General features: G+C 46.8%; 1 protein-coding gene across 2 annotated transcripts; it reads right to left on the bottom strand.

Annotated features, from left to right (window-relative positions):
• Positions 1-1632: 1632 nt before the first annotated feature.
• Positions 1633-25166, bottom strand: GPBP1L1 (GC-rich promoter binding protein 1 like 1). Of its 2 annotated transcripts, none has more exons than XM_040408188.1 (12): positions 25027-25166; positions 17672-18479; positions 16099-16221; positions 15806-15935; positions 15232-15521; positions 15016-15088; positions 10209-10402; positions 9779-9895; positions 8906-9064; positions 7194-7324; positions 6947-7049; positions 1633-2409 (listed from the first exon to the last, which is right to left on the bottom strand). In XM_040408188.1, the coding sequence occupies exons 3-12, from the start codon at positions 16156-16158 to the stop codon at positions 2257-2259; spliced, it is 1410 nt and encodes a 469-aa protein (XP_040264122.1). In that variant the 5' UTR covers positions 16159-16221; positions 17672-18479; positions 25027-25166; the 3' UTR covers positions 1633-2256. The 2 variants fall into 2 exon arrangements, with proteins under 2 accessions (XP_040264122.1, XP_040264123.1); XM_040408189.1 differs by having other exon boundaries at positions 16099-16218.
• Between the last annotated feature and the right edge of the window lie 1286 nt (positions 25167-26452).

The following is a 26452-nucleotide window of genomic DNA, read 5'->3' as shown; positions in this document are numbered from 1 at the left end:
GGAGCACATGGCATTACGGATTCATAAAGCTGTGTGCCCCTAACAGACATCATCCGGGATGCATTGCACCGACATAATGCTGTCAGTATAATTCTGTAGAAGATCATGCAGAGATGCACACGAGCAGTGTTCATAACAGGAAATCACATCCATCTGAAAGAGGTCTTAGGGCCCCTTGCAGACAAGCGAGTGTCTCGCTGCGGACTCCGGGGTCTCATAGCATCATAAATCAATATAATGCTATGTGACCCTTAGGCCCCTTTCACACGGGCGAGATTTCCGCGCGGGTGCAATGCGTGAGGTGAACGCATTGCACCTGCACGGAATCCAGACCCATTCATTTCAATGGGGCTGTGCACATGAGCAGCGATTTTCACGCATCACTTTTGCGTTACGTGAAAATCGCATTTTCTATATTGTGCGTTTATCACGCAACGCAGGCCCCATAGAAGTGAATGGGGCTGCGTGAAAATCGCAAGCAAGTGCGGATACAGTGCAATTTTCACACACGGTTGCTAGAAGACGATCGGGACCCGATCTTTATTATTTTCCCTTATAAGATGGTGATGAGGGAAAATAGCATTCTGAATACAGAATGCATAGTAGAATAGGGCTGGAGGGGTTAAAAAATAAAATTAACTCACCTTAATCCACTTGTTCGTGCAGCCGGCATCTCTTCCGTCTTCTTCGAGGAATAGGATGATGTCACTACGCTCATCACATGGTCCGTCACATGATCATCACGATGGTAAAAGATAATGTGATGGACCATGTGACGAGCGCAGTGACATCATCAAAAGGTCCTATTCCTCAAAGAAGACAGAAGAGAAGCCGGCTGCACGAACAAGTGGATTAAAGTGAGTTAAAAAAAAATGTAACCCCTCCAGCCCTATTGTACTATGCATTCTGTATTCAGAATGCTATTATTTTCCCTTATCACAATGTTATAAGGGAAAATAATACAATCTATACAACCTTGAATCCAAACCTGAACTTCTCTGAAGAAGTTTGGGTCTGGGTACCACATTCAGTTTTTTATCATGCGCGTGCAAAACACATTGCACCCGCGCGATAAGAACTGAACGGAACGCAATAGCAATCGGGTACCTACTCGCGCGGGTTTGCCGCAACGCATCCGGACACGCTCGTGTGAAAGAGGCCTTACAGTTCTGGAATGTATTAGATGACACTGACATAATGCTGCCAGTGTTGTCCAATACATTCCAGAACTGTAAGGGTTACATAGCATCCTAAATCAATATAATGCTATGTGACCCCCGGCAGTGCTGGGAGGTCAGGCCGGGTGCCTCGCTGCGAGACACCAGCTAGTCTGCAAGGGGCCTTAGATCAAATGTCAAACCCATGCCGTTTTCAGCCCCCGGACCCCCACGTGAGTGTCCGCAGGCGCCCGCTTCCAGTCCTACAACATAAGACGACACAACTTGAGTTTGCCAAACTGATGCAAAATATTTATTCCAAGTTATTGGCTGCAGAGCCGACGCCGCCCTCACATACAGGTAACCGGTTTAATCTGTAAATAATGTTATCAAAATAATCTTCTGAAAGCGTCTCCGACAACGGTCGCAATTTTTTTTTTTTAAGTTTATTTTTTTATTTTTTACCCAAATCTGGTTTTATTTTACAATCCACCCTGAATGTCAAGGCTTTGAGAAAAGAAAAAAAAAAATTCTTCTGAATATCTTACAGATGCAAAGTCATTCCCCCTTAAAACATACAAGCTAGAGCTCCGCGTCCCCGCCATAACTAGCGCTGCAGAACAGACATGTCATCGCGCTCAGGATGATCACAAAAAAAAAAAAAAAAAAAATAATATGAAAAAAAGTGAGCGTTTATCCAAACAGTGATTGATTTTAGTGGGTTAACTTCAATTTAATCTGCACAGTTAGAAGCTTCGCTGCCTGCAAATAATGTGTCAAACTCCACAAAAACAAGGAGGACGCAGGGGAAAGAAAACAAACAAAAACAAAATCCCATCCGCTCGCCTCCAGCACTCAGGTAAGGAAGCATGAGGGATGATGAGCGCACCTCCTCTCCCCCACCCCAAAAAGCTGCAAAATTATGTCCTGTTTTTTTTTTTTTTTTTCACAAAATACTCAAGAGCTATTCGGAGATGCGGAGGCCGCGGACCCCGGACTGAACACAAAGACGTGTTTTTATTTCCCCCATAGTCTGGAGACACGGTAAGGACAATGCAGTGAAGAGGGCCGAGGCGAGATCTGCTGCGTGCCAGAAGCATCAAGATTCATCGTCTGAAGTGTCTGTGCTGCTTGTGTCCGAGTCTGAGCACTCGCTAGGGTCGGGGGTCAGCGGGCCACGCCAAGAAAAGAGAAGAGCGCATCTTCGGGGCTGCCTGAGAAAGCCATTTTGTCCGGTGCCATTTCTTCTTAGCTTTAAGACGAGAAATAAAAAAGTTGTTAACTTTACAACTTAGAGAATCTGAGAAACAATGGATTCTAAGGAGACAACAAATAAGGCTGCATTTTCTACAGCAATTCAAATGAAATGCAGAAGTTAAAGGGGTAATCCCAAAACATGATACAGGGTGGCCGACAAAAAAAAAGAAGAAGTCGCCTCCAATATCTTGAAATCAAACTGCCTAATTGTAAATCTGTCCATAGCAACCAGAGCCTTGTACGAACTGAAAGCGGAGCTCCGATTGGTTGCTGTGGACAGGATTTCTATTAAGCAGTTCGATTTGGAGATATTGGAGGCGGTTTTATTTTTCATGGGCCAGCCTGTATTATGGGATATAACCAGGATAAGCCATAACATTTGGATCATCAGGTGTCGGACCTCTGTGAGAAAGCCAAAAATTTAGACCCTCCAGGAAAGGACAGGGGGCCCCCGCAGTTAGATCCCCGTGATACACCATCACTTGCTCGATCGTCGTCGTCCTCCGATTTGCTGATCTGCGTTTTTCTTTTTAAGTTTTGAGTGTAAATGTTCTGCAAGTCTCAAATTACAAAATTCCAAGACTGCACCACCAGGGGGCGCCGAGTGCCGATATTGCAGGTCTGCATTCCAAGAGTTAACTTTTTAGTTTTTTTGTTTTGTTTTCTGTTTACATCGCCATTTAAGACATAACTTGTTTTTTGCAGGACAAGTCATTTTAATGGCTGTTTATTTGACCAAACTGGAAGGCCTGCAAACCCTCATTAGGTGATTAATACCTAGGGTTCCCAGACTATGAGGGACTGTCCAGAGGGGTCGCAGATTTCCGGGCGGAAGCTTCACTTAGCTGAGCCTGAACTCGCCATTGGACTCCCATGCCCTCCTCTCGTACATACAGAGATGGTAAGACTGCCACAATTGTACTTTTCAGCACCGCTGTGTCAGTATGCATGAACTTTACTATACTAGTTACAAGGTTTTACTATATTTCTGCATCAGCTATATTTTAATAGGACGTATTAAAAGTTTGTTATACAAGTTTGGGTGATTCCTGAACTATTCATCTCAGTTAAAGAGGACCTCTCACCGATCCTGACAGGCCTCTAATAGCTTCATGCATTCCCCATGTAATAACACTTCTGGAGCATCTATTCTCATGTCTTTATGTTGTGCCTTTATTATTTCTACTAGAAGTTATGAATGAATTGCTAGCAGTCTGCAGTAAGGGGTACAGAGGGGCGGTAACCAGTTAGGGGTGTGTCCCTGCACAGACTGACTATCCAATCAGTGCTGCCATTGTCAGAGTGCAGGGACACGCCCCCCAACTGGTTTTTACACATCCGGTGACTCAGAAAAAGCATAAAATTAACTTTTACTTAACGTGCGATTTATGTGTCTGTACTCACCGCTTCCTGGTCCTCGGCTGTCAGCTGTGCAGGGCTGCGCACAGTGTGAACGCGCACTGTGACCTTACACTGTGTGCGCCAGTTCACAGCGCAGCAGACGGAGGAGGAAGACCGAGCGCGGGTGGTGAGGAGCGGCAAGTGTTTATTTTATAAAACATGAGGCTGCTGGGGGTTAATGAGGCATAATGGGGGCTATGAGAAGCATAATGGCTGATATATGGGTGATGAGAGGCATGAACTTCAATTGCTAAATTTTCCCTTTAAGTACAAGGATAAGGTGTATTGTGCAACAATTCATTACTATTAATGCCCGTTAGGGCTAGATAACACCTATTGATCCTGTACCTACCAATAGCTAAGACATAACTTTTATTGATACTGCTACTAATACTTAAATAAGTGACTAACTAAACTAAATGGTTAAAACTTCCAGCGCCCGCTGGCCTTTCAATGTGGATTTGGAATGCACTGTCAGGATGTCACCTGACCAGGGTTATATACTACGGTGTGACTCCACACTAGTGTCTAGCGGGCTGCGCGCTGCCAGTGTAACATGTGGGCACTGTGATTACTGAACACAATAGTAGGAGGCTTCAGCGATATGCAGAGTTAAAATTAGAGGCTCACACTGCCCCCCGACATGTTTCGCCGTGTACCGGCGTCTTCAGGGGTAAGGGCAGAGTGTGAGGCATGAGGCTCTTATCTGAGGTCATTTACATTGGGGTCTGAGCTGAAGTCTGATTTGAGGTCTTATTAACATTGGGGGGTGTCAGCTGAGGTCTGATTAGTGGTCTGACCTGAGGTGTAATGAATTATCTTTTTTTTCTTATTGTCCCCCTCTAAAACCTGTGTCTTATATGGCGAAAAATACAGTATTATATGTGGGTGAAACCACATTTGATTTAATCAGCCTAGGTATACTATCCAAACAAAGCGCATGGATTTGCCAGAATCGAGGCATTTTTCAGAGTATGGACATAATGAACGGGATATGAAATGTATGCTTATTGACCATATCCCTGTTTCCCGCAAACGGGGAAATAGGGCTATAGTTTTAAAAAAACATGAAATGGAGTGGATTATGAAACCGAATACACAAACCACATGGATTGAATGTACACTTCAAGCCATGGAGCTGTACATAACTCTGCTCCTCTGTTGATTTTAGATTATCTCGCATTTGCAAAATCGGTGTTCTTTATTTTTTTCATCTCTTGCAGAAAGATAAATGACTGGACACAAAATACAGTAAAACCAACTTGAACCCCTGTACAGCACAAAACATTATTCATATAATATTGCAATCGAGGCGTTTCCCTTGTTTGCAGATACAATATCTTTTATAGGGACATATTTGCCCCTTTGAGAGACTCCAGATACAGGGTGAATGTTAAAATATTTAGATATATATATATATATATATATATATATATGGTGATTAGGTGACAGAATAATAAAGATCTATAACAGGTGGATCCCTGATACATTAACACATGACTCAGTGGTTATTAGGCCACGGGAGCCCGTCTATCCTGTCAGATAATTAGATTATTCTAGTTGTCACGTGGACAATTACCTTCTTCTTTCTTTTATTACATGTTTTTGGTGAAGAAAAAAAATGGAAGCGAGGTTTGCACAGTTCTATGTCTGGTTTCCAGATAATGAGTAACCAGTGCTGCCGTCGGACGATTCCACGTATCCCCGATTTACTTCTTTACTTTATATGTCTCCATTACATTGTTGTAATATTTTGCCATTTCCCCGTTTGACAATCTGGTAATATATGTATTATCCTCATTTTTTCATACATATTGGCCCACGTCAAGCTCCACATACATATATACTCTGTTTTCTTAACAAAGTCGCGGTCTAATTATATGTTATTATACTGCCGGTCATGTGATCCGATTCTGGAAATCACATGTGCGTTCCATCAATGCGGTCCATGTTACTGACGGAAGTGAAAGCAGTCATGTGATCAGGCCCTGTAAATCACGTGTGGTTTCCACCGATGCGCTCCAAGAGAATGACGGAAGTGAAAGCGCTAGTCGCGCATGCTCAGTATACGCCGAGAATCGCCCTCTGTAGCGGGATCCACGCCGGCTAAGTGTCCACATAATTATGTTTTTAACTATCCGTTTTTAATTTAGCACTTTTATCATTCTATGATTAGCAATTAGGATATTATATTATTTTAAGAGACACTTGGGGTCCATTCACACGTCCGCAAAATAGATCCATTAATTTTCAATGGGGCCGGAAAAGATGCGGACAGTGTGCTGTCTGCATCCACACTTATGTTCCACAAAAAATAGAACATGTCCTATTCTTGTCCGCAGACATGGTCAAGAAAAGGCATTTCTATTAAAGTGACGGCCATGTGCGGTCCGCAAACTGCGGAATGCAAAACACTTGCGGACGTGTGAATGGACCCTTATATGAATTTCACTTTCTTTTTAAATCATGATTATGATTGAGATACACACACACACACTAGTATACCATTTGTTTCTTATTATGATCTTCTTTACATAGCTTTTTACACATAATTATGTTAATTAATGAATCATATTGTGAACCCCATTTATATGCACTTCGCACCTATGTATAATGTCACTGCTCGAGAAAGGCCCCAAGACCGAAACGTTGCCATTTGGCGTTTGAAATATACTTTATTTGATATACGCTTGGGATGTGCCGTGCGAGCCCTGCAATTTCGCCGACTGGAAGTCAGAATAAACAACCTCCCTATCCGTAATTCCACAGATGACATGATCGCTATAGGGTTAAACAGCTGGGATCAGCATCCTAGCCGATCCACAACGTAACCCTAGATCTTGGTGCGCTTAAGGATTTACCCCAGGTATAGTATTCATTACCCATCTATAGACACAGTCCCCTGTGTGAATGGAATGGTCGTGCGCATGTGTCACTGCTCAATTCACTTCTATGGGACCCAGGAGTGCGGTCTACGTCAGTCAGACTGAAGTGAATGGAGCGGTGACAGACATTTGCACTACCAATCCTTTCAGACAGACAATGAAGAACCCCTGGAGATCCCAGTGATCCAACGCTTATCACCAACATGTGTCAAGATCAGCACAGATGACACTGGAAATCCTACTTACCTGCTGGGACTTAATGTGAAACTCGCGCAGTTCTTCTTCAGTCAGGGGCCGACAATCCTCATCATTCTCTGGAGATTCCTGCCATCCCATTTCTTTCAAAAGCCTGAAGGACAATGGAAAAAGACTCACTACTCAGGCGATTCTCTACTATAGTCCAAATCAATGTATAGGACATTAGGCGTCGTCAGAGGTGAACCTCTAATAGCGCGCGGCATTATCAGCGCTGTCTGCATTTCTGCCCTCTTACCGGTGTTCTGCTTCCAGCGAGTATGACAGCCGGTCCCTTCTCTCCTCCCCAGAGATACCATTGTGATGGCTGCCCACATTAATGTGCTCTGCAGAATTGTCGTTCTGATCCAAGGGGCATGGACTCTGCACCTGTAACCAAGAGATGAACTCTTTATCCAGGACTAGAGCAAAGTGAGTACAAGAAATGCTTACAGCAAACAAATACTGACCAGGAGTTAGCAGGTATATAAGGAGCCCAAGAGCAACATTTACAAACTGTGGCTCAACAACTTTTGCAAAACTACAACTCCCAGCATGTCCCGACAGCCTCGGTTTTGCAAAAGATGGAGAGCCACAAACAATATATCCCTTGGGTCATATTAAAACTCATATGAAAATCTTCCCAGCCGCTGTCAGGGCCGCACAAGGAATGGTAGTTTCCTAGAGTTACTTGGGGAGGTCACTTTCAAGTGCTCACAAATTTTGCCCATCGAGGCAGGACTTAAAGAGCATCTGTCAGCATGATCAACCCCATTAAACCAATGAATGAATGAAATGACACTGTTCTTCCTTCTGTACGGTGTATTGCTGCGGAGGTAGATTACTTTTTATATTTATACAAATTACCTATTTCAAGCACCAATGTGCTGGCTGTAGTGCTTGGGGCACCTCTAACACTATGCCCCTGTGCTCCTTGCACAACCCCCTCCCCTATAATTGGCAGGACTAGAAGAGACCCCTCAGTGTTCTTGCACCTGTGCCAACTCAGCTCAGTGACTCGGCGCTTGTGCAGTGGATCTGATGAGTTCGGAAAACAGCATCTGATCCACTGTACGAGCAGAGAGTAGTGTTGAGCGAACTTCTGTTTTAAGTTCGGCGTCTAAAGTTCGGCTTCCGGTTAGCGGAGAATCCCGATATGGATTACGAATTCCGTTGTGGTCCGTGGTAGCGGAATCAATAATGGCCGATTATTGATTCCGCTACCACGGACCACAACGGAATTCTGAATCCATATCGGGATTCTCCGCTAACCGGAAGTCGAACTTTAGACGCCGAACTTAAAACAGAAGTTCGCTCAACACTAGAAGAGCGTCATTGAGCCGACTCGGCGCAGGCGAGAGAACAAAGGACTAGACGAGAGGTCAATCCCTGTCAAAGGGGAGCGTTCACAAAGCACACAGGCCTAGCGTCAGCTGTGCACCAAGCGCTAGGCCTAGCTCATTGGCTCTTGAAATAAGTAATTTACATACATATAAAACGTAATCTCTCAGCAGCAATTCACCCCACAGAGAAAAAAATAAAAATACAAATTTTAATCAGCATTGTCAACCCTACCAAGCAATATGCCTGGTTTAACTGGTTGATCATGCTAACGGATGCTCTTTAAGCCGGCCACACAGAAGAGATAATTCTGAGGCCAATGTTCCTTTGCACAACATGCGTTCTTCCCAGATCCTCCCATACATGCATGCTTGACTCAGTTGAGCATGCATGTGTCGTGAAATAGGAGAGGGGTGAAAGCTGCTGCAAGAAATACCTCTGACGGGCAAAATTATCCCCCCCCCCCCCCTCCACTTTTGAGAGCAAAGGGTTTGGACATGTTCAAATCCAATATGCACAACCCTATTCCTCCCAGGCAGAGGCCTCCATACATGAGATGGTCAGCCAATATCTAATGCTGATGGCCAAGCTTAGGGAATCAGAAGAATCTGATTGCACTTTGAGTCTTACATCTTCCAGTTTATCCCCATCTCTGTCCTCCGTCTGGTCCGCATCCTGCTCGTCTTTTAGTGCCTTTAGAAACTCGCTCTTCTTGTCTGGGACTCGTCGGGTCATGCGGGTGAGACGTGAGATGCTGAGCTCCAGCGGTGGGGTAACACTTGCTGTGCCCTGGACAAGACGAGAGGGAGATGCAAGTTCTCATTGTAAGGAAAGACATGGAATAAACTGGGAATCAACAAAAGCCAATCTCACGACAAAGTCTTGGAAATCATGTCCAATAGGCATGTGTGGTTTTACTCCTACATATCCCTGTGAACAACGGTGCAGCTGCAGAATGGGAACTCGGGTGGTCGCAGGATTTACCTGATTTTTCGCAGCCTCTATCATTGCACACAAATAGCTAAAGGCAGTGTTGAACCCCAGGGATCATCGGATACTGGAGCCGCTCTGCACGGAAATAACCAGCATCCGAGTAGTGAAAAATCACTGGAGCATTGTTTTAACCGTGTAGCACTGACTATAGAGTGAGAATTCTGGTCTGTGACCTGCAGATTAAGGGCTCATTCAGACGGCCGTATGCTGTCCGCAAAAATACTGAATGCTATCCGTTTTTTTGCGGATCCGCAAAAAAACGGATCTGCAAAAAAACGGATAGCATTCAGTATTTTTGTGGACCCATAGACTTCAATGGGGCCATGTCCTGTTTTTCACGGACAAGTATAGGACATGTTTCATTTTTTTTGCGGATCCGCAAAAAAAACGGATAGCATTCAGTATTTTTGCGGACAGCATACGGCCGTCTGAATGAGCCCTAATACAGAGATACACAGGACTGTTCTCACACTACATTTTTGGCTTCTCTCTGACTGGGTTCTACCTTACCTCTTTGGGTGAGGACAATACAGGTGCCGGTGCCAACACTGGGCTAGTGAAAGAGGAATCTCTGTTGAAAAACGAGCTGGATTTGGGCTCCCGACCGTTTGCCTTCCAGATGCCAGGCTGTAAAAAAAAAAAAAAAAAAAAAAAAAAAAGATAAAGTGGTTATAGGGATTTATAAAGCCTTCTACACGAGAGGCGTCACGGACTATAATGGAAGACTGCAGGAGGAGAATGCTACAACGTAAAAACAGCAGGCGTAGATTACTGTCTCTAGGATAGCTTAGAGAGGTGCAGAATTTTAAGGGAAGCGTGCCTCTTGCTACAATTTATTCCAACGGACAGAAATGCCATGCTTTATATATCTGCCCCGGTGGAGGGGGGACTGTTATCAGTTCTTTGAGGAGGCTGGACAGTTTACTCACAGATACATTACCTTAGTGGATGAGGTCGCTGGTTTGGGCACCAGGTTTTTGTACACGATTGGCCCGGAGGGGCTGGTCTTGCTGTTTCCATTGGAAAGGTGAGGTACAGGAGATGCAAAGGCAGCGGAGAAAGCGGATGGATCGTCCTTCGAGATCTTCTTGATGACCAGCATCTTGAGCGGCTGCTTGGCACTGGGAGGGTTTTCTAAAAAAGATTTTAAAAAAATTATTAATTAATTAAACAGCTGCTGCTGATATTTTAAAGAGGACCTTTCATGGGTCCAAACGTTATAAAACAAGTATCAGGATACATGGGGCATAGTGCAGGGATCTAACTGCACTTACTATTTTTTCTGGGCGCCGCTCCGTTCGCCCGCTGTGGCCCCCGTTCTATTCTCCCGCCTGGTATGCTAATTTTAGCATCGGAACAATGAGGAGGAGACTGAGTCTTCCTCCGTGGGCGTCTCCTTCTCCCCTGGCTTTAGCGCTGTCCAATCGCAGCGGAGAGAGTCACAGCCAGGGAGAAAAAAATAACAAAAAAAACCCTCACCTTCTCCCTGGCTGTGACGCCCTCCACTGCGATTGGACAGCGCTAAAGCCAGGGGAGAAGGAGACGCCCACGGAGGAAGACTCAGTCTCCTCCTCATTGTTCCGATGCTAAAATTAGCATACCAGGCGGGAGAATAGAACGGGGGCCACAGCGGGCGAACGGAGCGCCGCCCAGAAAAAATAGTAAGTGCAGTTAGATCCCTGCACTATGCCCCACGTATCCTGATACTTGGATGTTTGGACCCATGGAAGGTCCTCTTTAAATGAGTAGTGTAAATGGAGTAGTGATTGCAGTCGTGTATGAGTTACAAGTTTTAAAAGGAGTCTTTCACCTAAAATCCCCATTATAGAACACCAACATCAAGATCTCCATTACATTCCCCATATTAGAACGCTACCTTCCATATTGCTGTCCATCGACGATTTTCTCAGAAAAACACTTTTATATATGTTAATTCACTTCTGAAGGTGCCCAGGGGCGGCGTTCATGCGGCTGTTTGCCCAGGCCCCTTTTCATACAAGACCCCTCTCCTTTCACCCCTCTGGCCCGCCCCAGGTTCTGCCGATTACGTCCTCCTCTTACTGAGAAATCCAGCGCCGTTCAACAGATTCGTCGCGCCTGCGCACTTCATTCCCCATTATGGGCAGAGGCACAAGGCCGGCTAGATCGGCATTTACATTAAACGCTCTTGTGCCTCTGTTTAACAATAGATATTAAGCAAGTGGCTCACTCAGGTTTATCACGATTGCTGCACAGGTTCGAAGAAACACCCCTAGTTCTGATTGATATATATGGATATAGGATAGAACCGGCACTCAAAACATTAGGAATTCACGTGGGACCGAGATATATAGTTTAAGAGTTTATTAAACAATATACCCTGTGAACACTGGGTTAAAAATACTTATAAAAATATATATAAAAATAGTCAATAAAAACATATATTAGAACACATTGCCCATATACGGTAATTCGCTATGCCGAAAAAAGCTGCATCCGTATCTTCCCCTATGGGTCCGACTCGTTGGATCACAGCTGTCTGTGGCAGAGCGAACCAGGACTAACCATATACAGTGGGGGAAATAATTATTTGACCCCTCACTGATTTTGTAAGTTTGTCCAATGACAAAGAAATGAAAAGTCTCAGAACAGTATCATTTCAATGGTAGGTTTATTGTAACAGTGGCAGATAGCACATCAAAAGGAAAATCGAAAAAATAACTTTAAATAAAAGATAGCAACTGATTTGCATTTCATTGAGTGAAATAAGTATTTGAACCCCTACCAACCATTAAGAGTTCTGGCTCCCACAGAGTGGTTAGACACTTCTACTCAATTAGTCACCCTCATTAAGGACACCTGTCTTAACTAGTCACCTGTATAAAAGACACCTGTCCACAGAATCAATCAATCAAGCAGACTCCAAACTCTCCAACATGGGAAAGACCAAAGAGCTGTCCAAGGATGTCAGAGACAAAATTGTAGACCTGCACAAGGCTGGAATGGGCTACAAAACCATTAGCAAGAAGCTGGGAGAGAAGGTGACAACTGTTGGTGCGATTGTTCGAAAATGGAAGGAGCACAAAATGACCATCAATCGACCTCGCTCTGGGGCTCCACGCAAGATCTCACCTCGTGGGGTGTCAATGGTTCTGAGAAAGGTGAAAAAGCATCCTAGAACTACACGGGAGGAGTTAGTTAATGACCTCAAATTAGCAGGGACCACAGTCACCAAGAAAACCATTGGAAACACATTACACCGCAATGGATTAAAATCCTGCAGGGCTCGCAAGGTCCCCCTGCTCAGGAAGGCACATGTGCAGGCCCGTCTGAAGTTTGCCAATGAACACCTGAATGATTCAGAGAGTGACTGGGAGAAGGTGCTGTGGTCTGATGAGACCAAAATAGAGCTCTTTGGCATTAACTCAACTCGCTGTGTTTGGAGGAAGAAAAATGCTGCCTATGACCCCCAAAACACCGTCCCCACCGTCAAGCATGGGGGTGGAAACATTTTGCTTTGGGGGTGTTTTTCTGCTAAGGGCACAGGACAACTTATTCGCATAAACGGGAAAATGGACGGAGCCATGTATCGTGAAATCCTGAGCGACAACCTCCTTCCCTCTGCCAGGAAACTGAAAATGGGTCGTGGATGGGTGTTCCAGCACGACAATGACCCAAAACATACAGCAAAGGCAACAAAGGAGTGGCTCAAGAAGAAGCACATTAAGGTCATGGAGTGGCCTAGTCAGTCTCCGGACCTTAATCCAATCGAAAACCTATGGAGGGAGCTCAAGCTCAGAGTTGCACAGAGACAGCCTCGAAACCTTAGGGATTTAGAGATGATCTGCAAAGAGGAGTGGACCAACATTCCTCCTAAAATGTGCGCAAACTTGGTCATCAATTACAAGAAACGTTTGACCTCTGTGCTTGCAAACAAGGGTTTTTCCACCAAGTATTAAGTCTTTTTTTGTTAGAGGGTTCAAATACTTATTTCACTCAATGAAATGCAAATCAGTTGCTATCTTTTATTTAAAGTTATTTTTTCGATTTTCCTTTTGATGTGCTATCTGCCACTGTTACAATAAACCTACCATTGAAATGATACTGTTCTGAGACTTTTCATTTCTTTGTCATTGGACAAACTTACAAAATCAGTGAGGGGTCAAATAATTATTTCCTCCACTGTAGCTGTGTTCAGATATGGTTAATTGCATACAAATTTCATATGATGGATGCATACATGCATGCATGCTCTTGTGCCTCTGCCCATAATGGGGAATGAACGGCGCTGGATTTCTCACTAAGAGGAGGACGTAAATCAGAAGAACCTAGGGCGGGCCAGAGGGGAGAAAGGGGAGAGGGTTTCGTATGAAAAGCACCGAGGGGCCTGGGCAACGGCCGGATAAATGCCACCCCTGGGCACCTTCAGAAGCTAATTAACATTGAATAAAAGTGTTTTTCTGAGAGAAAATAAATAGGCGATGGACAGTAATATGGAAGGTAACATTCTAATATGGAGAATGTAATGGAGATCCTGATGTTAGTGTTCTAATAATGGTGATTTTCATATCGTGGTCCTATGCGAACATATCAGGAGGAGACAGTAACGCTCTGCCAGGGTCTCCTGATGTCACATCTCCTGCAGAGCACCAGCTTAGTGCAGCTCACAGCAAACCAATCTCTACTGGAGCTAAAAACTAAAAAAGGTATCCTGAATACAGCTCTGGATATCAGTGGAGGTTAAAGAGGACCTTTCACCTGGAAAAACATTGTGAACAAAGTATTCTGACATGTATAGCGGCGCCCGGGGATCTCACTGCACTTACTATTATCCCCGGGCGCCGCTCCGTTCTCCCGTTATCCCCTCCGGTATCTTCACTCACTAAGTTATAGTAGGCGGTGTCTTCCCCTGTCCTGTGCGCGTCTCCTTCTCCTAGGCTGCAGCGCTGGCCAATCGCAGCTCACAGCCTGGGAGGTTTTTTTCTCCCAGGCTGTGAGCTGTGATTGGCCAGCGCTGCAGCCTAGGAGAAGGAGACGCCCACAGGACAAGGGAAGACCCGCCTACTATAACTTAGTGAGTGAAGATACCGGAGGGGATAACGGGAGAACGGAGCGGCGCCCGGGGATAATCGTAAATGCAGTGAGATCCCCGGGCGCCGCTCTACATGTCAGAATACTTCGTTCACAATGTTTTTCCAGGTGAAAGGTCCTCTTTAAGACGATAAAATGCAAGATTATGAGTAGATATACAGGGATGTGAAGAGAAAAAAAAAAAAAAGTTAGGCTACTTTCACACTGGTGTTTCTGGGTCCACCTATGAGATCCGTTTCAGGGCTCCTCTCACAATCGGTCCAAAACGGATCAGTTCAGCCCTAATGCATTCTGAATGGCTAAGGATCCGCTCAGAATGTATCAGTTTGGCTCCGTTCAGCCTCCATTCCGCTCTGGAGGCAGCTTGCAGCGTTCTGGTGTCCGCCTGACGATGCAGAGCCAAACGGATCCTGACAATACGGTGCAATTGAAAACTGATCCGTCCCCCATTGACTTTCAATGCAAGTCAGAATGGATCCGTTTTTGTTTTTTTTTAAAGAATAATGCAAACTGATCCATTCTGAACGAATACAAGCGTTTGCATTATCGGTGCGGAACCGTCTGTGCAGATACAAGACTGATCCGCACCGAATGCAGGTGTGAAAGTAGCCTAAAATGTCTACTTAATAACCACGGTTCTCACTGCAACTAGTACTTTAAGCAATTGCCTCACGTACCCCAGACTCCTGTCGGGGTCCCAGTCTGCTTGCTCTGCACATTCTGCTTTCCAGGCTCAGGATTTAAAGATGGCTATAAAAAGCAAAGAGACCAATGATCAGAATAAGTCTTGTAATAAAGCAGTGAACATGGAGACGGCTACTCAAACCCCCCCGCTCCCCAAATTCTGTGAAACACTCTTGACACCAAACCCCTGATCACAAGCTCCTACTTACAAAGTCTTCCTCCTCGAACTGTGGCTTCCTTTTGTCCGCGTTCTTTTCCTCTCTGGTCTCGGACGGCTGCTTGTCCTGCAGGGCAGCATTCTTGCGGAGAGCACTGCCGTTGCGGTGGCGATGGCCGCTGCTCCCTGTCCCGTTACTGCTGTTGCCTCCTCTCTGCACTGGGCCATCCTGCTGCCCCCGTGACAGCCCATGCCACCCTGCCTGCGACGATGGGTTAGTGCCTTTCGAGACCCCAGAGTCCACCGAATCATGGCGTAGAAGGGATGGCTGGTGCCATGAGTCTGCGAGGCGGGAGACAGTAATGAAAATGTTACTTCTGCATCTCATGTGCTAAAGAGTTCGTATCCAGCATGAGCAATCCTCTGAGTTAAAACAGCCTGAACGCCAAGCTGACACACTGTAACAAACAGGAGGGAGTTCTGCTGCTGAAAGGTCTGGCCCACAGAAAATGGTTCATCCAGGATACAGTGTAACCAACCAACAGCTGGGTGTAGACAGGGATGCTATTCACTGACAACAATCACAGAGGACATGAAGCAATACAAGTGTCAGGCTCGTGGCTCACCTCCTGTGGTGCGTAGGGGACCATTGTTGAAGAAACCATCAGAAGAATTGTGTCTTCTGCGACTCACTCCCAAACGGCCCTCACCCCGAGGAAGGTGCTCTCCATGTTTCTCGACAACGCCTGCAGAGGACTGAGCCAGAGAGGAGACCGGCTGAAACCTCCCCCAGTGAAAAGCCCCAATCACCCCCTCCCAACCAAACACCGGGAATAACCCGATGCACTTTATTGGGGGTCTTCACATGTCTAAATGCTATAGGAGCTGAGGAGAAGATGGAAAGGATATTGATCATTACCTTGGTGGACTGAGGTGTGGAGAAGCTAAGCCAAGCTGGAACAAAGTCATGCTGCGCCATTTAGGTTGTAGATCGTCTAGCAATGAATTGAGGCATTAATCCTCATGGCCAAGGCAGGGTCTGCTGAAAAACAAAGCGCACCAATCACATACAGAACAGACCCCGCCACACTAGAGATGCATCAGTACTAAAAACTGAGCAAAAAAATAAAAAAATATATATTTTTTATTTAACAGGGCAAAATCTGAGACGCACTGTCACATCCTGTATTATACTCCAGAGCTGCCCTCACTATTCTGCTGGTGCAGTCACTGTGTACATACATTACTTATCCTGTACTGATCCTGAGTTACATCCTGTATTATACTCCAGAGCTGCACTCACTATTCTGCTGGTGCAGTCACTGTGTACATACATTACTGATCCTGAGTTACTCCAGAGCTGCCCTCACTATTCTGCTGGTGCAGTCACTGTGTACGTACATTACTTATCCTGTACTGATCCTGAGTTACATCCTGTATTATACTCCAGAGCTGCACTCACTATTCTGCTGGTGCAGTCACTGTGTACATACATTACTGATCCTGAGTTACATCCTGTATTATACTCCAGAGCTGCACTCACTATTCTGCTGGTGCAGTCACTGTGTACATACATTACTTATCCTGTACTGTTCCTGAGTTACATCCTGTATTATACTCCAGAGCTGCACTCACTATTCTGCTGGTGCAGTCACTGTGTACATACATTACTTATCCTCTACTGATCCTGAGTTACATCCTGTATTATACTCCAGAGCTGCACTCACTATTCTGCTGGTGCAGTCACTGTGTACATACATTACTTATCCTGTACTGTTCCTGAGTTACATCCTGTATTATACTCCAGAGCTGCACTCACTATTCTGCTGGTGCAGTCACTGTGTACACACATTACTTATCCTGTACTGATCCTGAGTTACATCCTGTATTATACTCCAGAGCTGCACTCACTATTCTGCTGGTGCAGTCACTGTGCATTGCACATACATTACTTATCCTGAGTTACATCCTGTATTATACTCCAGAGCTGCCCTGACTATTCTGCTGGTGCAGTCACTGTGTACATACATTACTGATCCTGAGTTACTCCAGAGCTGCACTCACTATTCTGCTGGTGCAGTCACTGTGTACATACATTACTTATCCTGTACTGATCCTGAGTAACATCCTGTATTATACTCCAGAGCTGCCCTCACTATTCCGCTGGTGCAGTCACTGTGTACATACATTACTGATCCTGAGTTACTCCAGAGCTGCACTCACTATTCTGCTGGTGCAGTCACTGTGCACTGCACATACATTACTTATCCTGAGTTACATCCTGTATTATACTCCAGAGCTGCGCTTTACAGTACAGGTGTCAGACTCTGGCAGTGTGTTCTGCTTGTTCAGAGTCTGCGGTGATGATTTGCAGACACCTTTATGCATCTCTGTACAGTCATTGAGCGCAGTGTAGTCTCGCTGCTCCTGTATTATAGCAGCTCTGGTAAGTGTGCACCTGGCGTCCTATAACCTACACAGAGAGGACTTACCCCTTGGTCCTAGCACGCAGGGCAGTGCCTTCCAGTATCGTTGGCCAGGAGGTTGCTTGATATTTTTCACTGTTTATTGGCGACAGAGGGTAAAGGGCAGCCCCTCGAGAAGACTGGCAGGGAACCCTGCTTCTACATGCCAGTGCGCCCTTATTGTGACCCTGGCATGTCTTCAAGTGCTCATTTTGATTGTTTCCATCAAAACAAAAAAAATAAAAAATTACAAAAATAAAAAAAAATGTAATCTTGTAAATTCAAGAGGTCACATGGGGCACAACCCTAGTAACTGATCAGTACAAAAAAAAATATATATATAAAAAAAAAAAAATTCACTAATTTCCACGTTCACCTCATGAAACAGACATGAGGGTCATTTTGTAGTCAATGTGAAGGAGGATGAGAGTCATACAAGAAAACCCATCCGCTCTTCTCCGTAGGTCGGGTCAGAGGTGTAGAAAGGACGACGCTGGGACAGTCCGCTCTGGTGCCGATCCTCCACGCTGTTCTAATGCCTTCATTAAATTAAGAAAAAAATAAATAGAAAAAAAAATTCCAAGTGGAAAATCAAGTAAAAAAGTGAAAAAAAAAAACTATTATTATTCCAGGAGGATATGAGGAAGTTACGGTGAAGCGACCACCATGGTGTGAGATGGAGGCGTCACAATCTGTAACTAAGACCCAAAAATCCAGTCGTGTCCCTGATCAACATGGAAGACGGTCAAGTATGGATGACAGCGGCGCAGCAGACTGCGGGAGGAACCGCTCTGAAGATCGTTCTCCAAGTGAAGCTTCTTGTGGGCTGCAGCCTCTGCAAACAAAGAGGAAAAAAAATAATGTTAAAATCACCTATATACCTGGAGGAGGGCATTACGGCCTTCCCCATAGGCCGGCTCACGCTCCATGCATGTTCTGCAGCTTTAAGGCCACGTTCACATGGAAGGTTTTTTGGCTGCTGCAGTAAACAAAGGCGGTGCAGCGGGGCTGTGTGACCCGCTGCCATCATTATTCACCGGGGCAGGGAGTGAGCGCTGCCGACACCTTCACTTAATGACTGAGCCCCACACCGGTTATATAACACAAGCGACTATTACATCAGGCGAGAACACGTCAGACCGGTATAACACGGACCGCAGCGCTCGCTGCACACTCACAATGCAGAAGACACTGAGTCCTCGCACCAGTCACAGTCCTTTATTACAAGTCCTCCCTGAACCACTAACTGATCGGTGGACGACCAACCACTGGGACGCCCATGATCACAGCTGGTTGTGTGCGCCCCCCGCATTCTGTCCGGCACGGACAGGGTGCAGCGCTCACTTACTAGCAGCTGTCCCATAGAGGATCAGCAGGGCGCTTGCTTCACCGGCCCCTCCATTAGAAGGGGATTCCTGTTCTCAAGGTTGGTGGGGCCCCTGCAGTTTGTCTAAAATGTAAGCAGCATGAAGGCAGATGAGACAGAAGATGCAACAAGTTTATCACAGCGGCACGTGCCGCTCACTACGTCGCTCACTACCCCTTACGCCAATATTTTGCACAAAAACAAATCTTACAAATGTCACGTCTCCTCTTAGCCCCGCCCCTTTTCTAGGTGCCCTTTGAACCCATCTAGCAAAGAGCACAAGAAGCCTGGCTGCACTTTGCTGGTTATAGCGCCCCTAGTGGTTACATCAGACACAGCAATGCATCCACAGGGTCTGCACATCCCATCTAAAAAGCAAAAAATAATCTATAAATTCCTTGTGCACTTCTGAGCCTCAACTATGTGTTTGTTACACAAGGCAGCTTGTGAATGCAGCTGTGGATGTGACTGGAGTAGGTGACAATGTAAATCAGGCATCTCAAACTCGCGGCCCTCCAGCTGTTGTAAAACTACAACTCCCACAATGCCCTGCTGTAGGCTGATACCTGTAGGCTGTCCGGGCATGCTGGGAGTTGTAGTTTTGCAACATCTGGAGGGCCGCGAGTTTGAGATGCCTGATGTAAATGAAGAGCTGTGTAATATATGTGACAACGACCGTGTTATGACCGGGGAGGACTCCACCGACAGACGAGCACACGGGGGTCAGTCTAACGCTGGCAGCACCGACGCCGACACTCATGTTTGTCCAGGGAAATTCTATCCCGGCACAAACACAATGAAGGAGATAAGAGAAATCAATGGCGGGTGGATTCTGCCCCGTCACCCTCCACCGGCCGCCCACAGCAGATTTATTATTAATTCCACTGCTGGAAATTCAGCAGATCCGACATTCACCTCATGCAGGGTTGTAGTCTTGCAGACAGAGCTGAGGGGTCGTTACAGTGTATCATTAAGTAAGCGTGGAAACCAAAACGTTAGTGTATAAGTGCAGAGGATTGCCTGCAGTATCTATGTATAACAAGCTTCCTCACACTGACAGCAAGCAGAGTTCCTGAAGGTATGAGGAATTAAACCAATGTAGATTAGAAAGTTGCAGGACTCTTGGCAATACAATAACTGCAGTTGCAGAAGGCGGGACTGGCCCTTTAAGACTCCCATCATCCACTGGGTAGTCTCAATATCCTGACATAGTGAACGTGTGCAGGACTCTCATATGAAGCGAATACTGGAGACTGAGGGCGACAAGAGCCGAGGGGCAAAACGTGCCCACCACGGATAAACAAGGATCTCGTGTGGTCCTTACAGGTGGAGATCGTGGAGCGAGCAACTATCACAAGGATCTAGAGTAATGTGAAATTCTGAACGCAGCTTCGGATGTGACTGGAGACAAGCAAACGCTCGTTTGTCAGGTGACATCTGAAACTGCCGTGTGGGAACAGAGGAAGTGCTGCCGACAATACGCAAAGTGATTGGGGGATGAATGATTGTAATGACGATCGTTCTTCCCCCTTTCACTGCATCAGGCCTTTAAGCACCGATCGCCCTGAATCTCGCTGCTCATTATCCGGCATCGGCCTGTGTAAGAGGACAGCTTTCAGATCAGGCATCGTATACAAGTCTTTTCTCATTTGGACTTGCCCCCCTCCTATTTTGTGGTGGATGCATGTACCCCCACCCAGGCCCTAGTAATAAATCTTGGATCTGAGCGCCCCTCTTCTCAGCAAGGCTTCGTGCACAGGGCCACAAGCGTTTTGCAGTCCGAGTGCACGCGGCCATTTTTTTTTTACTTCTGTAAAAATGTCCTATTCTTGTCTGCAAATTGGACAACAGGACATGTTCTATTTTTTTTGCAAAGCTGCGGAACGGACGTGCGGGTGCAGACAGCACACAGTGAGCGGTCCACGGTGATGAATGGGTCTGTGTCCGATCCAAAAAGAAAGCTTATCGGCATGCGGACCGAAACTGTGTGCCCAGGATGCTGCGCGCTCCTCTCCAGCCTGAGACAGCTGCCCTCCTCCATGGATGCTTCCCCTCTCCTCCACAATCTGATCTGCCTTGTACAACTTCCTCCCCCTCCCTGTGAGAGGAGAGAAGCAGCAGCCCCAGCAGCCAGGTGAAGCACCGGCACACAATCTACAGAAGCCAAATGCCAGGAACTTTTTAATGAAGACAGATTAATGACCAATTTAACAGTGTAAAGGAGTTCATGGCCTTTAACGCATCTTTACTACGATGCACTAGAACCGCGGCCTGGACGTAAATCAGCTTTTCCTCCCATCTCTGGTTGAGATTCTTCAGCAATCCTGGACGATGGTCTCCTTAATAGCATCCGATAAACTGCAGGAAGCCACAAGGTGACATGGACGAAGCAACGGAGACCGCAGGGGTCCTGGCGACACATAACGGGGGACGGCTAAAGGCCAGAAAACCCTATGAAGCAGTGATGAAACAGACGTCCCAAGAGCTCGCTATCTGCCATCATTCCAGTTACAGAGCAGCTCCGAGGACTTATCTCCACCAGCACCTGGCACATTATCACAGCACCAGTCCGTAAACATAGGACACCGGCCAACACGGGTGACGCAACCGCCACAGCTCCCGGGCAGAGACGAGAAAATGAGTATTTGTGTGTCCCGTGCAGATCAGAGTGGAGCCACAGTCAGAGGGCAGAAAACAAACCTAAAGTGGGACCACCACCGCAGGCTAGAATAAGGGGGTCCTGCACGACGGACGCAGACCTCTGACACGGATATGAACTGGTAGAAGTAGTATCCTGTGCCAAACAGTTTAATAAGGTGCATGTGCAGAGCCACACACTACAGGGGGCGACACTGAGCACATGACCAAACACCCTGAGCTGAAACGCGCAACATTCTCACCAGGTGGGAACAACTTAGGGCATCTGTCAGCAGTTTTGTACCCGTTACACGTGCGCTCGGGAGCTGAAGGTATCTGTGTTGGTCCCATGTTCGTATGTGCCCTCACTGCTGAGAAAAATTAGGCTTTACTACATACAAATGAGCCTCTAGGAGCAGAGAGATCCGAGCCTCTAGGTGTAATGGTAACGCCCCCGTTGCTCCTAGAGGCTCATTTGCATATATTACATTTTCTCAGCGATATGGACACATATGAACATGGGACCAACACAGAAGCCTTAAGCTGCCAGGTGCAGATGAGCCGGAGTCACTGATCACAACTGTGTGCTAACAGAGCAGAGATAAAAAGGCAGCAAGCAGAGGTAGTGACCACTAAGTAAGACGAGAACTGGACATAAACCAGGGTTCAAATACTTCTGAGACCAAGTTAAAGCAGAGTGCACCGCCTCAGTGCAATAAAAGAAACCTTCAATTTCATGCACATAACTGTCCTCATCAGGGCACAGAAGCCGCCACCACACGGTGCGCTCCGCACAGCTCTGCTACATCACCTTGTCGGTGAAGACACTGGATCCTGATGGATCTTCATACCATATGTCACCCGCTATTGATGGCTGCACATTATGGGGGGGGGGGGGGGGGGGGGGGAGTACTTCCTCCAATAAATGAGCGTCGCCCTTCTGATGCAGGATTAGGTCGCTTCTGATTAGCGAATCAGCCGGCACGCAGCACACGCACAGGACTGTTCCGCAGCTCTGACACATCCAGGACAATGCTGGACCATTGTACAAGGACTATTACCCTCCAAACCAAACACCATCTCTGCTTGCTGTCAAGTGACTTCAGCAAGAGGCCAAGAACACATGCAGCTGAGGGCTTTCTGCAGTGCACGAGTCTCCGGGGTGAAGGCGCCTGCAGCACAAGCCTGGCCCGACGGCAGAGGTAGAAGCTGGATTTCCCTCCAGACCGCCACAAACAGCAGCTTGTGGTAGGAGACCGATCTGAAGATTTCTCCCGGACGGTTCTGCAAAAAGGGGAACTTCACGTCTCCTGGAGAGAAAGCCCCCCGTAGCCTGGGCACAAGCAGCAGTTAGCCCGGAGGAAGCGCCCGCCGGCACAGATCACAGACAGGCGAGCGGCTGCAACCCATGGAGGGGCCTCCACACCGACGGCAGGTGGAAGTGACCAGGACCTACAATGGACGCAGACTCCGATGGTCAGCTCTGGGGCTCAGACCCTGCGGCTCAACTGGGCTCAGACCGGACACTGTCATGTCCATAAATGAACTATCCTGCAACAGGTTTCATTTCGTCATCACTAGCAAGATCTCTGCTAGTTGTCAGTAAATGGATTTACATCCATTATAAGGGCAGTTTGCTTTGGACAATCCCATTTGGTTAAAAAGGTCCCCAAATCAAGCAGAACAGACTGTATGGGACCCCCGGAGATCAGCTGCAATCTGACAGCAAGCGGTAAAATCTCTGGTGGCGCCCCCGCAGGGTTTGTTGTGCCACGCATTACCCAGCAGACTGTGTCCACCCTGCCTAACAGAGGAGCGTCCCTCCCTGATAACATGTCCAGACCCAGCACAGCTGATGAGCTTGTTACAATGTATCAGTGAATTTTGGAAATGTGTGGATTGATTACCATGTAACAAAACCTCAGCTCTATGAACAGGGCTACATCAGGCGGCATTCTGCACGTAAACAATGAATAGCCCCATTCACTGACTGCAAGTAGATCTTGAAACCAGTGGTCTGGATGCAATGAAGATTTCTGTTCACTGAAAGCAAGCAGAAAACTGTAAACTGCATTAAAAGTCGCTTAAGTTTAGGCAACGAAACCCCAGGAAAGTCGATGAGTGCGTTTGATTGCAAGCTCTGCGGCGCCACAAAGAAAACCTGCTGAGGACCGGCATCAAGTGGCTGAGCTAGCAACCTGTGTGCTTAGCTCATGGAGGGCGACTACACTGTAACAAACCCTCAGCTGTATGTGGAAACAGCAAGCAGAGACGTGTCAGCAGACCACAACGCTGAAGATTTATTTATAACGTGGCAGATGACAGACGAGGGATCGGTCACAGCTGATACAACAGTCGGTGGAGCCTCCGCTGCGTCCATCACCCTGGACCGGCGCCTGCACAGAAGGTGCCCCCCCCCCCCCCCTGGGGTCACATGACCTCACTTCTTGCTAATTAAAGGGGTTTTCCAGGAATAAGACAAGTCATCCGTTTTGGGGTTTTTCCGGCGGTGGATGCAGTAATGAAACAGCACAGGATTGTCTTCATGTCAGTGAACGAGGTCAATCACGCAACATAAAAAACGGAAATCTGACCTCTCTGATACATTGTAGCAAAGTGGAATCACAAAAATAGAGGAATGGATACAACTGTAACAAACCCTCAGCTGTGAGAAGGCCCTGAAATGAACCTTATTATATAATGAATGCATTAACTTGCCAATTGATTTTATGGTTCACCTGCTCCAAGATATCTGCTTGCTGTCAGTAAACTGAAAAATGTTTACATCCATTGGCTAAGACCCATCCCGGCCTTGACCAGATGGCACAGCTGAGGGTTTGTCACAAAGTAACAGTGCAAACTAGACCCATGCGGACTGCTGAGTGTTTCCATCTGCACAGACACATTGTAACAAACCATCTGTTGTATGATCAGGGCAAGTTTTTCGTGCCTGGATTTTTAGTTACTGACAGCAAGCAGAGGTCTGGAAACTGTATAAAAAGTTGTTGAACTTGTGACAATCACCCCCGAAGGTCAATGTGGCTGATAAGAGACTATAAGCTCTGCGGGGCCCCTGCAGCCACAGACGGGCCCTGAAGTGACATCCTCGCCTGGGAGCCCATGCTGCACACTGGGGTACACATGGCCTCAGTGACGTCACAGCAGGGGTATACAGGGCTGTCTGCCTGATGAGCTGCAGGGATTTACACACAGCTGCAGCCAGACATCCCCAGGAGCAGGCTTCCCATGATAGGGCCACAACGCAGGGGCCCCTCTCCATTTAGGAAGGCTGCACTACTACAACTTGTACCATGTGACCACCCCCATAACAAGCGCCCACAGACACAGCTCCTGGCAGCGCCCGGGCCCGCACACTCACCTGTTCCTCGTTCACACGCGGAGCCTCTGTCACACCGGGGGCCCCCGCTCTCCGCTAACAGCCGCTTCCTGCTCCTCACAAACCATAACAAAGCGCGCACCAAAATGGCGTCCCCTGGAACCCGACCATAGAGATGACCGCCCAGTCTAGAAAGGCTGGGGACACGCCTCTCTCTTACTGTGAGCTCTCACAGCGCCACCAGCTGGACACCGGCGGTAATGCACACGTCCTGGCCCACTGACTGCAGACGATGCGGCGCCCGGAGGCCATCTTGTGGCTGTGGCTGTGTGGCGCCAAACCGTCAGAAGTCACCAGAGGATTAGATACACAGGCCTGCTGCTGCCGGTATCACACAGGATAGGATTAGATACACAGCTCAGCAGACAGTATCACACGGGATAGGATTAGATACACAGCTCAGCAGACAGTATCACACAGGACAGGATTAGATACACAGCTCAGCAGGCAGTATCACACAGGATAGGATTAGATACACAGCTCAGCAGACAGTATCACACAGGATAGGATTAGATACACAGCTCAGCAGACAGTATCACACAGGAGAGGATTAGATACACATCTCAGCAGACAGTATCACACAGGATAGGATTAGATACACAGCTCAGCAGACAGTATCACACAGGATAGGATTAGATACACAGCTCAGCAGACAGTATCACACAGGAGAGGATTAGATACACATCTCAGCAGACAGTATCACACAGGAGAGGATTAGATACACAGCTCAGCAGACAGTATCACACAGGATAGGATTAGATACACAGCTCAGCAGACAGTATCACACAGGATAGGATTAGATACATAGCTCAGCAGACAGTATCACACAGGACAGGATTAGATACACAGCTCAGCAGACAGTATCACACAGGAGAGGATTAGATACACATCTCAGCAGACAGTATCACACAGGACAGGATTAGATACACAGCTCAGCAGACAGTATCACACAGGAGAGGATTAGATACACAGCTCAGCAGACAGTATCACACAGGAGAGGATTAGATACACATCTCAGCAGACAGTATCACACAGGAGAGGATTAGATACACAGCTCAGCAGACAGTATCACACAGGATAGGATTAGATACACAGCTCAGCAGACAGTATCACACAGGATAGGATTAGATACATAGCTCAGCAGACAGTATCACACAGGACAGGATTAGATACACAGCTCAGCAGACAGTATCACACAGGACAGGATTAGATACACAGCTCAGCAGACAGTATCACACAGGAGAGGATTAGATACACAGCTCAGCAGACAGTATCACACAGGAGAGGATTAGATACACAGCTCAGCAGACAGTATCACACAGGATAGGATTAGATACACAGCTCAGCAGACAGTATCACACAGGATAGGATTAGATACACAGCTCAGGAGACTGTATCACACAGGATA

Source organism: Bufo bufo, chromosome 9 (genome assembly GCF_905171765.1).
Source record: "Bufo bufo chromosome 9, aBufBuf1.1, whole genome shotgun sequence".
Classification (NCBI taxonomy): domain Eukaryota; kingdom Metazoa; phylum Chordata; class Amphibia; order Anura; family Bufonidae; genus Bufo; species Bufo bufo.
Note: the sequence above shows the minus strand (reverse complement) of the source record. Positions and strands in the feature narration are given on the sequence as shown.

What these genes read in the sequence shown, in the direction of transcription:
- GPBP1L1 (XM_040408188.1), bottom strand. Translation starts at nt 16,158, where the DNA reads ATGGCGCAGCATGACTTTGTTCCAGCTTGGCTTAGCTTCTCCACACCT. An exon ending in GACCCCGACAGGAGTCTGGG is followed by an intron (nt 10,403 to 15,015) that starts GTACGTGAGGCA and finishes AATCTTTTTTAG; the next exon opens with AAAACCCTCCCAGTGCCAAG. An exon ending in ATGGGGATAAACTGGAAGAT is followed by an intron (nt 7,325 to 8,905) that starts GTAAGACTCAAA and finishes TCTTGGTTACAG; the next exon opens with GTGCAGAGTCCATGCCCCTT.